The sequence below is a fragment of the Pelodiscus sinensis genome, chromosome 1, assembly GCF_052426305.1.
Source record: "Pelodiscus sinensis isolate ZL-2025 chromosome 1, ASM5242630v1, whole genome shotgun sequence".
In the NCBI taxonomy this organism is placed as follows: domain Eukaryota; kingdom Metazoa; phylum Chordata; order Testudines; family Trionychidae; genus Pelodiscus; species Pelodiscus sinensis.
In genome coordinates, this window is record NC_143052.1 from 103,620,631 (window position 1) to 103,635,172 (window position 14,542).

Genomic DNA, 14,542 nt, shown 5'->3' on the forward strand with positions numbered 1-14,542 from the left:
TCAAAGTTGGCACCAAGGTTTTTTGCAGTGCTGTAAAAATGTTCTCAGTGCTGGATGGTGCTGCAGCAGCAGAGGCAGTCAACAAAGCCTGAGGCCTCGGAATGGGGTTTTGAACTATCCACTTTGATTGTTGTGCCAAAGATGCCCATTGAGTCATGAGTGCTCAGGCATAGTGCCACTGTGCCTCTTGTCACTGAATGTGTTGGTGAAGGCCATTTCAGTGCAGAGGCCTCCTGAGGCAGAGTAGAAGCTCACTTTTTCGCTGGCTTTTTGTCTGTGTTTTCAGACTGCTGGCCTGGATCGGAAGCTGGTCTTAAAGATTTCTCAAGGAGGATGAGTTTGAGTTACAAGTCTCAGTCTCAGTTCTGGATTTTAACTTCACACAATGCAGGCACTTTTGGGAAACATGTGCCTTGCCAAGGCATTGGACACATTTTGTGTATCCGTCAGACACCAGTATGGGGTATTTGCATGAGGAACTGCACTTAAAGCCCGGTGAGCTTCTAACTAACAGAAGGGATTAACAGGGAGGGGAAAAAAAACCCTCTTTTTTCAATAACTACAAACTATAAACTGCTAAACTAACTAACTGGGGAAATAAAAACAGGTTGAAAAGGGGATTACTTATGTAACACTCAGGATGAGGTAAGGAACACTGCCAAGCTCCATCTGGCTGGAGGCGGTAGAGAAGGAATTGTGGGGGAGGGGGATCACGTATGCACAACGCCAGCAAAGTAGGAGCATGCAGCTGCGGACGCACATATGCACAGCCCTAGGGACACTGCTCTGAAAACTCCGCTCAAAAGACTCGGAGGCAGCACACCAACCTGATGTGGTGTACCCACAGGGACATCTCTCAGGGTATGTCTACACTTGCACCCTCTTTCAAGAGAGGGATGCAAATGCAGCTGAGCAAAATTGCAAAGGAAGCGCGGATTTGAATTTCCCGCACTTCATTTGCATACTCGCATTATGGTGCTATTTCGAAATAGCAAACGCTGTATAGGCACGGTTATTTCAAAAGAAAACCTTTCTTCCAAAATAACTGGTAAACCTCATTGTAGGAGGAATAAAGGTTATTTCAGAAGGTTTTCTTTTGAAATAACTGCGTCTACACAGCGTTTGTTATTTCGAAATAGCACCATAACGCAAATATGCAAATGAAGTGTGGGAAATTCAAATTCGCACTTCATTTTCAATTTCTCTCAGCTGTATTTGCATCCCTCTGTCAAAAGAGGGTGGAAGTGTAGACATACCTTCAAAGAATAATTGTTACCTAGGGAGAGAGGAGCAAACACTGTTCATCTCTATGTTTCATTGATAAAGAGAACTGACCTTATGAGCTCTCTGTGTAAAACTTTTATACAGAATAAAAACTGATTTATCTGGAGATTTGGTCCTCTTTGGGGCTGTATTTTTGGATGCTGTCAATGGCCTTATAGCTGAGCCCACCCAGAGCTGAACTGATCCAGCATCTATGTTGCTCTGCTGGAGGGCTGTTATCACAACTCCATGCCTTGGCTAGGGAAAACCAGAGCTTTTGGCCCAGTAAGTAGGTGAACTCAGTGGCACTATCAGCACACTTGAGTGACAGTTTCAAGGGGACCCCTGTGATCGAATCCATCACAATCACCTCTCCTCAAACCCATTTAAACCTTTAATAAATCATTTAATTTCTATCAATCACTTGGTACCACAAGTCACGCAAAATGTAACATTGTGACTTCCTTCAGAAGCAACAGAAGTTCATTTACAAATCTGAATATGTCTGGCAACACTTCAATAGCACTTTCTACCGACACAATGAATACTGTAATGTTCTTTCACTCAGATTCTATCATTTCAGAGGTTGCGGATCCCAACTACATTCCCAACCAGATGTCTGAGCAAAAAGGATTATACCACATGAGCTTTGAATGAACTTGTGTTGAGTTTAGCCATAGTGTCTTATCTTTTTATTGATCGGCAACATACCAGTTACCACTTGAGGGAAACTGAACAGAGCTTATCACTCAGGCTATGATTATTTTTTTTCTGATTAATTCTAAAAACAAAAAACTATACCAAACTGTGCTCACTAGTATTTGATAGATGCTAATAAAGACAACCGCACCCAAGAAACCAAGTGTGTAATGTTTAAAATTACTAAACTAGTACTAAAAGCAGGAACTTTGTTACATATGATGAAAAGCAAAAAGCTCGGGTTTAGGGATGCAAACGGATAGCAGGTTACCCAGTAAGCATCATCCGTTAAGGTTGATGCTTACTGAGTAACGGGAGCAGCCCCATGCTGCCAGCTGCCAGCCTAGGCAGGCTAGAAATCTGCACCTTTGCGTAGGACTGAAAGCAGCAACTGGAGTGAGGAGCGGGGGGCTGCCACTTCTGTCCATCCCTCCCACTTACCCCTCCCCGGCAAGGCTGCCGACCCCCCCCCCCCCATTTGCACCTGTTTAATCAGTTAACCGTTTTACTTAACATTTAACCAGTTAACTAATTAAATGGGGTTTTACGTCCCTCCTTAGGTTGCTACCCTGGTCACACAAATGGTATGTCAAAAACTGATACAAAATAGTCTGGCTAAGAAAATCTGACATCCAAGCAGTTTTAATATTACTGGAACTTAATTCAATCCAAAACAAATTAAATCTTATCCAAATAGGAAATAAATTTAGGATAAGCTCCTAATAGAGGGGTCCTAGGGTACATCTAAACTACATCCCTTTTTCGATAAAGGGATGTAAATTAGATGTATCGAAATTGTAAATGAAGCCGGGATTTGAATTTCCCGCACTTCAGTTACATAATGGTGGCCGCGGCTTTTTTCCGAAAAGCCGCTTTTTGAAAAAAAGCCACGATTAAGACAGGGCATTTTCAACAGAAATGCCCCGTTTTGAAAGATCCTGTAAACCTGGGGTGAGTGTCCGGGTGTTGCTAAGGTGGGGGGAGGGATAGCTCAGTGGTTTGAGCATTGGCCTGCTAAACCCAGGGTTCTGAGTTCAATCCTTGCAGAAGCCTTTTAGGGATTTGGGGCAAAAATTCATCAGGGATGGTACTTGGTCCTGCTGAGAAGGCAGGGGACTGGACTAGATGACCTTTCAAGGACCCTTCCAGTTCTAGGAGATAGGCAATCTCCATTATTTTACCTTTTTTCATTCTTTGAGGTTTACAGGATCTTTCAAAATGGGGCATTTCTGTAAAAAAATGCCCCATCTTAACTGTGGCTTTCCGAAAAAAGCTTGCAGCCACCATTATGTAAATGAAGCACGGGAAATTCAAATCCCAACCATTTACAATTTCGATACATCTAATTTACATCCCTTTATCGAAAAAGGGATGTAGTTTAGATGCACCCATACTGTATCCAGATTGCAACAAAACTTAGCAAGACTGACCACTCAATTATTAAAAATATAAATATAAATCTATATCTGTCTTCACTTTATTAAAATAAGCTCTGGAATTTGTTGCGGTTTTTCCAGAAATAGCAGCTGCAGTCCAACACCGATTGACAGCTAATTAATCTATTTGCATCTCCCAGTCATTATACGTGATAGGTAATTATTCCAGTGATGTATTATTTTCTGTTGAGGCAACAAACTGTACTCTTTAAAAGACACTTAGGAAAATAAATTGGCTCAATTAAACATGTGAAATTTATAGTGACTTGTTAACCTGAAAAATCAGTGTTGTATAGCTAGTTTAATGAGTCAACTATTCAAATAAAATTCAGTACCACTTGAAGTTTTAATTAACTTTCCAAATCTACTTCCTCAAATCACAAATATTTGAAAAATGCAACAAATCAGCAGCTAATATTCTGATTTGCAACACACAACTTCCATCAAAATTCATCTGTGATGTAGTATACGGCAATGAAAGAATACAGTAATTGCACTGTACATTTATTTTTACAGAGTAGAACTGATATTTATAATCAGTTTTTAAAATCCGAGAGCTGGAAATTAATTTTATTTTGGTTAATTCTTTTTCATCACTTGGTAGTTAGGGAGGTATACCACGACCTCTCACATAGGAGAAAATATTGAAGAATACAAAGCAGTATGAAAAAATACCTATTTAAGTGTCAAATTATTTTCTAAGTTGGTAAAATCCAGTAAGACAGACTAGAACAATACACAAAATAACTTTGTTTAAAAACAAATGTGTTGATTTTTCTGATTTAGAATGGATGTGTAATGTAAAAATGTTTTAACCCTAAGTAGAAAGAAAAAAAATATTTGTCCATTCACCAATGTAAACAAGAAAGGCCTGCCAAAATTACAACACTAAAAATGGATTAAAGAAATCAGTTGGAGTAGATAATCGTTTAGGAAATGGAGCAACAGAACAGGTCAGAAGTTGACTTTAAGATAGAACAGGAGAAAACTTTATTTAATTTTAATTTATTGTTTTAATCAAGATTTTTACATTTGGCACACCAGACCAGTAACCACTTCCAATTAACTTATGTAAGCACACTTTTATGATTTCTACCTGCCCTCCCCTCCGCTTGTCTTTCTTGACCCTTGCCGATTGCACAATCACAATCTAGATTTTAGACTGGAGTGATCAGTGTTATTTGTTTGTACAATAGGGATTTAATCCTGTTTAAGGTCTTTAGGTGCCTAAATGCTGGACCCATGGTATTAAAAAGGTTAAAACTAAGCATGTTACATAGCAGTTATCTGGCTAATCGTGTAGTCAATACTACAATTAGTTGACAAAGGGGCCCTCTGCAGAGCCACAACAGAAGCCTGTTCGAGCCAGGACTGAACATTTCTGGCATGCACCAGCTCTGGACCGCTGTGGCTCTGCATTTAAAATGTCTTAAGAGCAGTAGGCAGAACCATATTCTCTACTGGATGGGAAACCAGAAGACTACAGGCCACAGTGGCGCTGGAACTATTCTTAGGTTGGAGTGCTGAATTGTGTTCTCCCACAGATCTGTCTGTGCCCCTTACTATACCAGTCTAGGATCACACCTAGGGCTGTCAACTCTCCCAGACCAGGCGCCATTGCTGCAAATGGCATCCAGCATGTCCATTCGCAGAAAGTTGGCAACCAAGCTACAAATGGAGACAGCTGCAGAGCCCTGGGTTGGCAGCGGGAACCCGAGCAGCTGCAGAACTTCCAATGCTGGTGGCCTGGACCCTAGGGACAGTGGGCTGGAGAGCCTGCGGGGATGGTGGGCAGTGGGACCCCGGGGTAGTGAAGTTGGTGGGGTCCTGGGTAGGAAACAGGGCCAGGCACTGGGCATGAGGTAGCCAAATACAAAACCTTGGGGGTACTGCAGCATCTCCCAAACCTATGACAGCCATGCTGATTTGCACTTTGCCTTGTTTTGGAGAAGAAATTGAATATTCAGGGAGGATCTTCAGTGCCTAGTGGCAAACAATCTTCAAATTTTTGCTTTATAAAAAGTAGAGTTTGATAAGACACAAGGTACTAGCTTGTTCTAGTACCCTGTACATTTAATTGGCTCAGCTCTTAGCAGAGAACGCAGTGCTGCTACTACTACTACTACCACCACCGCTGATTCCAAGTTGCATCCAAACTCTGCTTTTTCACTTGCTTAGGAAATCTGCATACTGAGATTTTCAAGTAATTCATCAAGGAATAAAGTCAAGTTTTTTCTTCCCCTCTTTTTATGTATAACCTGCACCACAAATAGATTTAATGAAGAGGAATGGATGGAGAGGAAGTCTCTGCTGCCATTGTGTTTGAATGATGGATTCTTATGCAATTCCTAGGAGACTTAGGATCGCACAGCAACGTGTGAGGATTTGTTTATTATATATATTAAATATATTATAAATAAATTATATATATTATATAAAAAAATCAGGAAACTGGAATGGAGACAAAAATAAGAAAAATTACAAAGACATAAGAGAACAGATCCCTTTTGCAGTTGCAAGACTCAGATTTCTTTGACTGCAATTTGTGCGAGGCCTGCTATCCATGGAAGAAAGACATAGAGCCTGTTGGGCTGTCCTTTCAACTGCTGGCTTCTTCTGGATTTGAAACTGGAAATTAATCTGCCGTCCCTCCCAATTTCCAGTTATTACAGAATTGACTAAATTCTTTTTTATAAGTTGCTACTGTTGAATGTTGTAAATTTTCGCTTGCCTGTTATTTTTACCAGTGGCCAAATTCAGGCTACCTAAAAAGCCACCACTGTGATCCCTCTTCTTAAACTCAATTTTGTTTTCTTCAAACTCCAGTCAGACTCCAAAACAGAGAAATTTAACTTAATATTTGATCTTTAGTCGCTATTAACATTTTTAATGACAGATAGGAAACAAAGTAAGCTGGATTGGAGTATCTGCATATCTGCTGCCCTGCATCATATGACCCTCGTCAGACTTTAAAAAAACAAAACAAAACAAAAAAAACCACTTAACATTAGTCATAAATAGCCTGTTGAATTTTGAATGTCCTTCTTAATTTTTTCCAGTTCCATGTTGGGGAAAGAATACACATAGTTATTTATACCTTTGATCTTTGAGAATTCAGTACTTACTTAAGGAGGGTCCATGCAGAACTGCACAATTTGGGCAGTGGTACAGATCAATGTCAACAGCATGGTGCTCTTCTACTCTGACACAGCTGAAAAGAAAATAATTGTTTTCAGTGCTCATGAGAATGATTTTGTTGTTGTTGTATAATGTCAATAGTCCAGGTCCTTTTATTCTCCTCTCTATCCATGAATCAATGTTAAGTCTAGCAACAGTTACCAGACCATATTGCAACTCTACACTGTCAAAGCTACATACACCACTCTAAAGCCATCAAACTTGTGTGTGTCACTTTTAGTTTCTATATAGCTTCTTTAACAATATGCAAATCAAAGTTTAACTGGGAATACTTTAATAGTATCTAATAAAAAGTAACCAGATGGAAGTAAAATTCACAGTAACTATACAAAGCAAGAAACAGTGATTCTTGGATCATAATTACAAGAAGCAGGGTGTGCAAGGTCATTAAATCCAAGTTGAAAAAAATGTATAACTGACGTCTAAGTGCTGATAGTTTACAGAAGACAGCAAATAAGTTTTGTTGCATTCCATGTGGCAATGCATGTCTTCGTTAGCATACTGTAAAAACAACAAAAGCACACCAACTGCTATTCTCAGATATAAGGAAAAAAGGTAAACTATTCATTTTCCCTCATAACTTCCCTTGCAACAGCAGCTATTTAAGAGTGACCACACTAAGTATATTCTTCTGCTCTGTAAAACAGGTGCATCCTTTTGAATAAATGCACCCATATGTCAAAGAGTTTGAAAGACAATGCATTTAATGTACATTTTTCCAGATAAATTAGGAAAAAGTGTTTTAATTTTAACTGGCAACTTTTTTTATAATGTGTTTAGCCTGTTGGGTCTTGGAAAATTTTCAAGTCACTGGACTGATGATGAGATTAAGGCTTCAAGGATAAGAAGATTTCAGAGAGATAAGTTATTTCCCCCTTGTAAATGTTACTTCTCATTTTCTTTGTCCACCTTTCTATGATCTCAGTTCTCCTAGCTAGTATGATCTACTCCACCTTTTTGGCAAGGAGGATGTAACACTGGAAGGAGCAGAAAATGACAGTTTGCACGAATAAAGCTCTATGTCCTAGGTCAGTGGTTCTTAAGCTGGGGTGCATGCACCCTCTGAGGGTGCGAGACATGCCAGATTTTTATGATATATCTTAGGTTTAAAACTGACCTACTTCAACAATTTTTAATAAGGAGTGCGAGAACTTATTTTGAGAACCAAAGGGGTGCAGGTTGCAGTAAGGTTAAGAACCACTGTCCTAGGATATACAACAGAGAAAAGGAAACAAGTACTACAAGAGATGTGTTTTGGAACCCCAGTTTGTTTTCTGCTGAAAAAGTCCTCCCCAGAATCCTTGACTCTCACTGTGCTCCACAAGGGTGAGAAAGGAGAGCAAAGTTGTCCTGTCATGACTTTTCTGTGTCCTCCCTGTGTAGGAGATTAAGTCAATACTAGAGATACCTCTCCATTGTCTGCCGTACAAAATGACTCAGTGACTGGTAGCTTAGCTATCACTGTCTTCAATATCTTGGGCATAAAAAAAAATCAAAGATAAGAAAATATATGCGCAAAATACTTGAGGATAATAAACATTCACCTTTTTTTCGAATACAGGTAGTCCCCGGGTTACGTACAAGATAGGGACTGTAGGTTTGTTCTTAAGTTGAATCTGTATGTAAGTCGGAACTGGCATCAGCCGCTGCTGAAACTGATCAGTTTCAACAGCCGCTGAATCTGGACACCAGTTCCACTTACATACAGATTCAAGATAAGAACACCAGGCGTCCCCAAGTCAGCTGCTGCTGAAACTGATCAGCAGCTGATTCCAGGAAGCCCAGGGCAGAGCAACTCTGCCTCGGGCTTCCTGTAGTCAGCCGCTGGTCAGTTTCAGCAGCGGCTGACTTTGGGACGCCTGGGGCAGAGCAGCTTGGGTGCTGCTGGCTTGATCCAGTAGCGCGGCTGCTCCTCGGAGCTACTGGACCAACCCAGCAGCACCCCAGCTGCTCTGCCCCAGGCATCCTGATTCAGCCACTGCTGAAACTGATCAGCAGCTGAATCAGGACGCCTGGGGCAGAGCAGCTGGGGTGCTGCCGGGTTGGTCCAGTAGCGCCAAGAAGCGGTGCTGCGGGACCAACCGGCAGTGCCCCACCTGCTCTACCACAGGCCCCCGGCTTTGCTCCATGTCTCCCTGGTCTGCTGGGGGGGCACTAACTGCGTCACCCCCCAACAGACCAGGGAGACGTGGAGCAAAGCTGCGGAGGACCCGGGCCGAACCGTGGCGCTTCCAGATCAGCGCCGCGGTCCGGCCCGGGTCCTCCGCGGCTTTGCTCAGTGTCTCCCTGGTCTGCAAACCAGGGAGACGCTGAGCAAAGCCACAGAGAACGCGGGCGGACCCGCAGCTTCCAGATCAGCTGAAAGCGCTGCGGGTCCTGCCCGGGTCCTCCGCCGCTCTGCTCAGCGTCCCCCTAGTCTCCAGACCAGGGAGACGCTGAACAGAGCGGCGGAGCACCCGGGGCCGGACCCACGCCGCTTCCAGCTGATCTGGAAGCGGCGCGGGTCCTGCCGGGTGCTCCGCCGCTCTGTTCAGCGTCTCCCTGGTCTGCAGAACAGGGAGACGCTGAACAAAGCAGCGGAGCACCCGGGGCCGTACCCGCGCGCTTCCAGATCAGTTGGAAGCGGCGCGGGTCCGGCCCCGGGTGCTCCGCCGCTTTGTTCAGCGTCTCCCTGGTCTGCTGGCTCCGCCAGCAGACCAGGGAGACGGGGAGCAGCTTTTCTCGCCCCGGAGAAGGCGGGCGGCGGGACCAGGCGTCCCGCTGCTCTAGTTCTCCGGGGCGAGAAATCCCCGTTCGTAACTACGGATCCGACATAAGTCGGATCCGCGTAACTCGGGGACTACCTGTACTGTACATCTTTCCCACCCCCACCAATAACAGAACTCTTTCAAAGTAAGTTTGTTATATGAGCTAAGAGGTTATATGAAGGTTGTATTTTTTTTGTACAAAAATGAAGAGAACCTTAAAACAAAATTATTTAACTTCACATAACATCTACTATATGCACAAGAGTTTGTGCTTTTGGCTGTGTCTGTCCATGAGCCTGTTTGTTCAAGAACTCCTAAATGGTAAGAGCTAGGAACACCAAATTTGATATGTAGATTCCTCTCATAACTTAAAGGTTAGAGTTTAGTTGTGCCAAACAATGGGATGTGCATAGAATGTGATTGTTTCTCAAACAGAAAGGGAGGGATGTGACAGCAGGGACAATTATACCACAGAATGATCACAGGGGATCACAGCGGCAGCCCCCACACTCACACCCCAACCTACATCCTTGACTCCTGCAGTCCCCATTCCCTGCCCTGAACCCCTCTTCATACCTCAGCATGGATTCCTGCATCCCTCAAACCCCCAGCGTCCTGCTCTGAAAAGCTGGGTAGTCTTCTAGTAGAATATAAAGCTGATCTTTTAAAGAGGTCTTAAAATAATTTTTAAATGACATCGACATGATTTGTCTCTCCAAAAGATGCTTCTGTACACAATAGGAAAATAAAATCCCCATTTTAGCTAATTTGGGCTTTCAATAGTTATTCTCATGTCCAAGATTGATACTCTATTTTTAAAAAGGCATATTACTGTTAATCTCCAAGCAGTTACAAATGAAAAAAGATTTCTGATTTACTATACAAAAAGGTTTTCCTATTACAAACTTTCACCAATTTTTCCATTATATTTTGACTAAAACTACTAAAAACACTTATAGTAGTTGTACCTTTATTAGCAAAACCCGTTTTCAACTGCTGCAAGCTAAGCAAAGAATAATCCCTCCCACTCCTTATTCCTAGAAAAGAATGCCAAAGTGAGCATTTTCATCCAGAAGAATGGGGGATAGAGATATTGAATTAGTTTGGCAGATTCCATGGAAATCTGGTTAATCATTAAGTCAAGACAATTGCCTCCAAGTGTCAAAAGGATGCCAAGTGAGCAAAATCTGAAGATTCAGACAATAGAAAGTGCTAAAAAGACGTCAATGTCCCAACCCACCAAATGACTCTGGAGATAGTCTATAAGCAGAAAGTATTTTGTGTAAGTCACGATTTGTCACTCCTTCAGGGAGGAAATTAAACAACTGAAAGATTTTAGCGCTTGGGTTACAGAGGTCTGAAGAAATACTTCATTTTATTTTAAACCCGCTGTACAGTATATTAATTTCAATTGGTGACCCCCATTACTTGTGTTATGAGGAGTAAATAACACTTAGATTATTTACTTTCTCCACACCAGCCATGATTTTATACACCTCTACCATATCCCCTCTAATTCATCACTTTTCCAAGCTGAAAAGTCCCAATCTTATTAATTGCTTATTAATAAGGAAGCTATCCCAAGGTGGTGGGTTCCTGCATGGCCTAGGAGCTAGGGCACTTGCCTGGGGAGGAGAGGGTCATGCGTTCAAGTCCCACCTCCCCCTGTTGCCCTTTTCTGTACCTTTTCCAATATATCTCCTTGAAGAGGAGTGACTACATCTGCATGCAGTATTCAAGATGAGGGCATACCATAGAGTTATATAGATGCAATATAGTATTTTCTGTCTTATTAACTATCCCTTTCTTAACAATTCACATTGTCCGCATATTGAGTGGATTTTGAGAGAACTATTCACAATGATGCCAAGCTTTTTTTCTTGAATGGTAACAACTAACTTTGACCCGATAATTTTTTATGTATAGTTGAGATTAAGGTTTCCAATGAGCACTACTTTGCATTTATCAACAATGAATTTCAGGGGTCGGCAACCTACAGCACACACCGTTTATGGCACACGAGCCAATTTTCCATGGCATGGAGGAAGGAGCTCATCCCCGCGCCTCCTCCCCCGCGTAGCTGCTGGAGAGCACTCCCTTCTCCCTGCAGCAGGTTAGGCTGCAGCACTGGGGCTGAGGCTCCTCAGAGGAGCCGCAGCCAGCCCCAGAGGTGCTGCTGCTGTGACCACGCAGTCTGGGCCAGCTTATAGAGATGCCGCTACAGTGGCCACGTAGTCCGGAGCCAGCCTGGAACTGCATGGCACCAGCAGCGGTGCCTCTGGTTTCCAGGCTAGCCCCGGACCCTGTCAACAGTGACAGCAGGGACTCCAAGGTCAGCCCTGGACTGCATGGCACCGGCAGCAGGGCCTCTGGCCTCTAGGGCAGCCCAGGACAGCATGAACAAATTGGAGAAATGGTCTGAAGTAAATACGATAAAGTTTAATACGGACAAATGCAAAGTACTCAACTTAGGAAGGAACAATCAGTTTCACACATACAGGGTGGGAAGCGACTGTCTAGAAAGGAGTATGGCAGAAAGGGATCTAGGGGTTATAGTGGACCACAAGCTGAATATGAGTCAGCAGTGTGATGCTGTTGCCAAAAAAGCAAACATGATTCTGGGATGCATTAACAGATGTGTTGTGAGCAAGACACGAGAAGTCATTCTTCTGTTATACACCAATTGAGGCCTAATCGGGGCAGAGTAGTGTGTCCAGTTCTGGGCAGGAGGCATAAAGGATCTGTCGAAAAAGGCTCTCTCTCTCTCTCAACAGATCCCCCTCTGGGATGCTGCTTTTTGCCAACAAAGTGCTGAGTCAGCAAAACGCATCGGCCATTTTTATGCAAATTAGGCACTGGATATTTAAATCCCTGCCTCATTTGCAATGTTGACCTGCCTAATCTGCATCCCTCTGCTGACAGAGGGACGCAGTCTAGACATATCCTAAGGGTCCCAGTCTGGCCACTAAGGGTACGTCTAGACTACAGGCTTTTGTCGACAGAAGTTTTGTTGACAGATACTGTCGACAAAACTTCTGTCGACAAAGAGAGTCTACACTACATTCAGTTCTGTCGACAAAGCAAGCTGCTTTGTCGACATGGTAGTGTAGACGCAAAGGACAGTTTACATGCAATAACACCTTATGTCGACAGAAACTCTTCTTATACGCCGGGTATAAACACACAGGCAGTCCCCGACTTGCAGGTACGAACGGGGCTTTTCTCGCCCCGGAGGACATGGACTGCGGGACCTCGCAGTCCCGCTGCCCGTGTACTCCGGGGTGAGAAAAGCTGCTCCGCGTCTCCCTGGTCTGCAGACCAGGAAGCTGCAGAGCAAAGCCACGGAGGGGCTCCGGCAGCGGGACAGCCCAGACGCATCGCGGCTGTCCCACTGCTGGCGTCCTCAGAGGCTTTGCTCCCGGTGTCCCTGGTCTGCTGGGGACGGTCCCCAGCAGACCAGGGGCACTGGGAGCAAAGCCGTAGCAGACCAGGCTTTTGTTGTGGACCCTGGGGCAGAGCAGCTGGGGCGCTGCCGGTTGGCCTCTTAAGGGGGGGTAGTCTTATACGGCGAGTATAGGTGAAAACCTATGTTTTAACTAGAAAATTAGGGGGTCGTCTTATACGCCCAGTCGCCTTATACACCGGAAAATACGGTATATACAGCAAAACTCTGGGATCCAGTGTTCTGGTCCTTATGGATTCCATCTCATTTATCAGTTTTCTCCAACAGCAGGCAAAGCACCACATTGACCGAAATAGCGAACTGTTACTTAGTCACTACCCTGGGGCACAGTCTTTTGTGTTTGTTTGTTTTATATTATTCTGAGGGACAGAGGAAATGCTGGTAAACAAAAACAGACTGATAAATTTTCATTGTTTTGCACAGCTAAAACAGTTCATCTTCAAAAGGCAAATGACATTATCCCTTATTCCGGGAGCAAGCTACAAAATAGAAGTCAAAATTTTCAAAAGCAACACATACTTTAGAACAAAGTGGTGAACAGTTTTTGGGTCAGGGACTACTGACCCACAGGGAAAAAAAAAAAAAAAAAAAATCAGTCAGGGGCTGCACTCAAGTGAGAAAAAAACCCTGCAACACATGCAATATCTTCACTGATGTGGCCCCCCAACTGAGAAGGAGAAAGACACTTCCCACATTCCCCCTCACACATCAGAGCCTAGGAGGACCCAGCCTAGTACATTGTGTACTCCAGCCCTGTAGGGGGTGGGGGAGTTGGAGGGGAGGCCTGGAGCACCAGCGCAGACTCTCCAGTGCTGGGGGGAGGAGAAGTCTCTGAGCCTTGGGGGCTGGATCCAGGCAAGCCGGGGGCCACATCTGGCCCCTGGGCCTGAGATTCCCCACCCCTGGTTTTGGAAACAAAGCCTCACTGAAAGTCAAGCATGACTATGTAGCACTTTAAAGACTAACAAGATGGTTTATTAGATGATGAGCTTTCGTGGGCCAGACCCACTTCCTCAGATCAAATAGTGGGTCTGGCCTACGAAAGCTCATCATCTAATAAACCATCTTGTTAGTCCTGTATTTTGTTTCAGCTACACCAGACTAACACGGCTACATTTCTATCACTATTCTGAAAGTCAAGCATGTGTGGGTAAACAGGACTTAAAAGCTTAAGTGACTTGGGCTCTTAAGTCCCTCAAGTACTTCTGAAAATTTTACAGATATTCTCATTTCCTTCATTTTATGGAGGACCCAAAGTCATAACTAAAAAACGGGTAAAAAGTGCTGAGTGATCTCTGAGGAAAAGCTTTAAGAGTTTTCGTTATTAGCTACAGCTATTTTACAAAACATATTAGGTAATCACACAGAGCAATTTGGCTACATCTCATTCATCCAGTTTTTCCTTCATGTTTAGCTCTTAGAAAACCGACAAAGCTATGGATCCAAGTCTGTTGGGAAAACGTCAAGAGCTCACCTTCTAGAAGGATCTGTGTCTTGAAAGAAAGAACGAACGAAAGAAAACACACACTAAAATATTCAGTTCTCATGCTTTCTTCCCTCCCCCTACTTTCATGAATAGTGTTTTCAAGACTGACAAAGTGAATAGGAAAAAAATTTAATGTAAAAAAAACCAATATAATTAAATGTTGGAGTGAGTTTAGCAGGCTAGTTGCAGTCTGTCTACTGAATTTAAAATGAAAATACACAGATTTAATACTACAACATATTAAAAATTT

The 14,542-nt window shown here is 43.3% G+C and overlaps 1 protein-coding gene across 2 annotated transcripts in view; it reads right to left on the reverse strand.

Annotated features, from left to right (window-relative positions):
- The window catches only part of KDM7A (lysine demethylase 7A), an 87,206-nt gene that overhangs the window by 54,492 nt on the left and 18,172 nt on the right, over positions 1 to 14,542 (reverse strand). For both annotated transcript variants that reach the window (XM_075939680.2, XM_089781952.1), the window contains exon 2: positions 6,524 to 6,609. In XM_075939680.2, the coding sequence (XP_075795795.2) occupies positions 6,524 to 6,609 (86 nt within the window). The remainder of the gene's footprint in view (positions 1 to 6,523; positions 6,610 to 14,542) is intronic.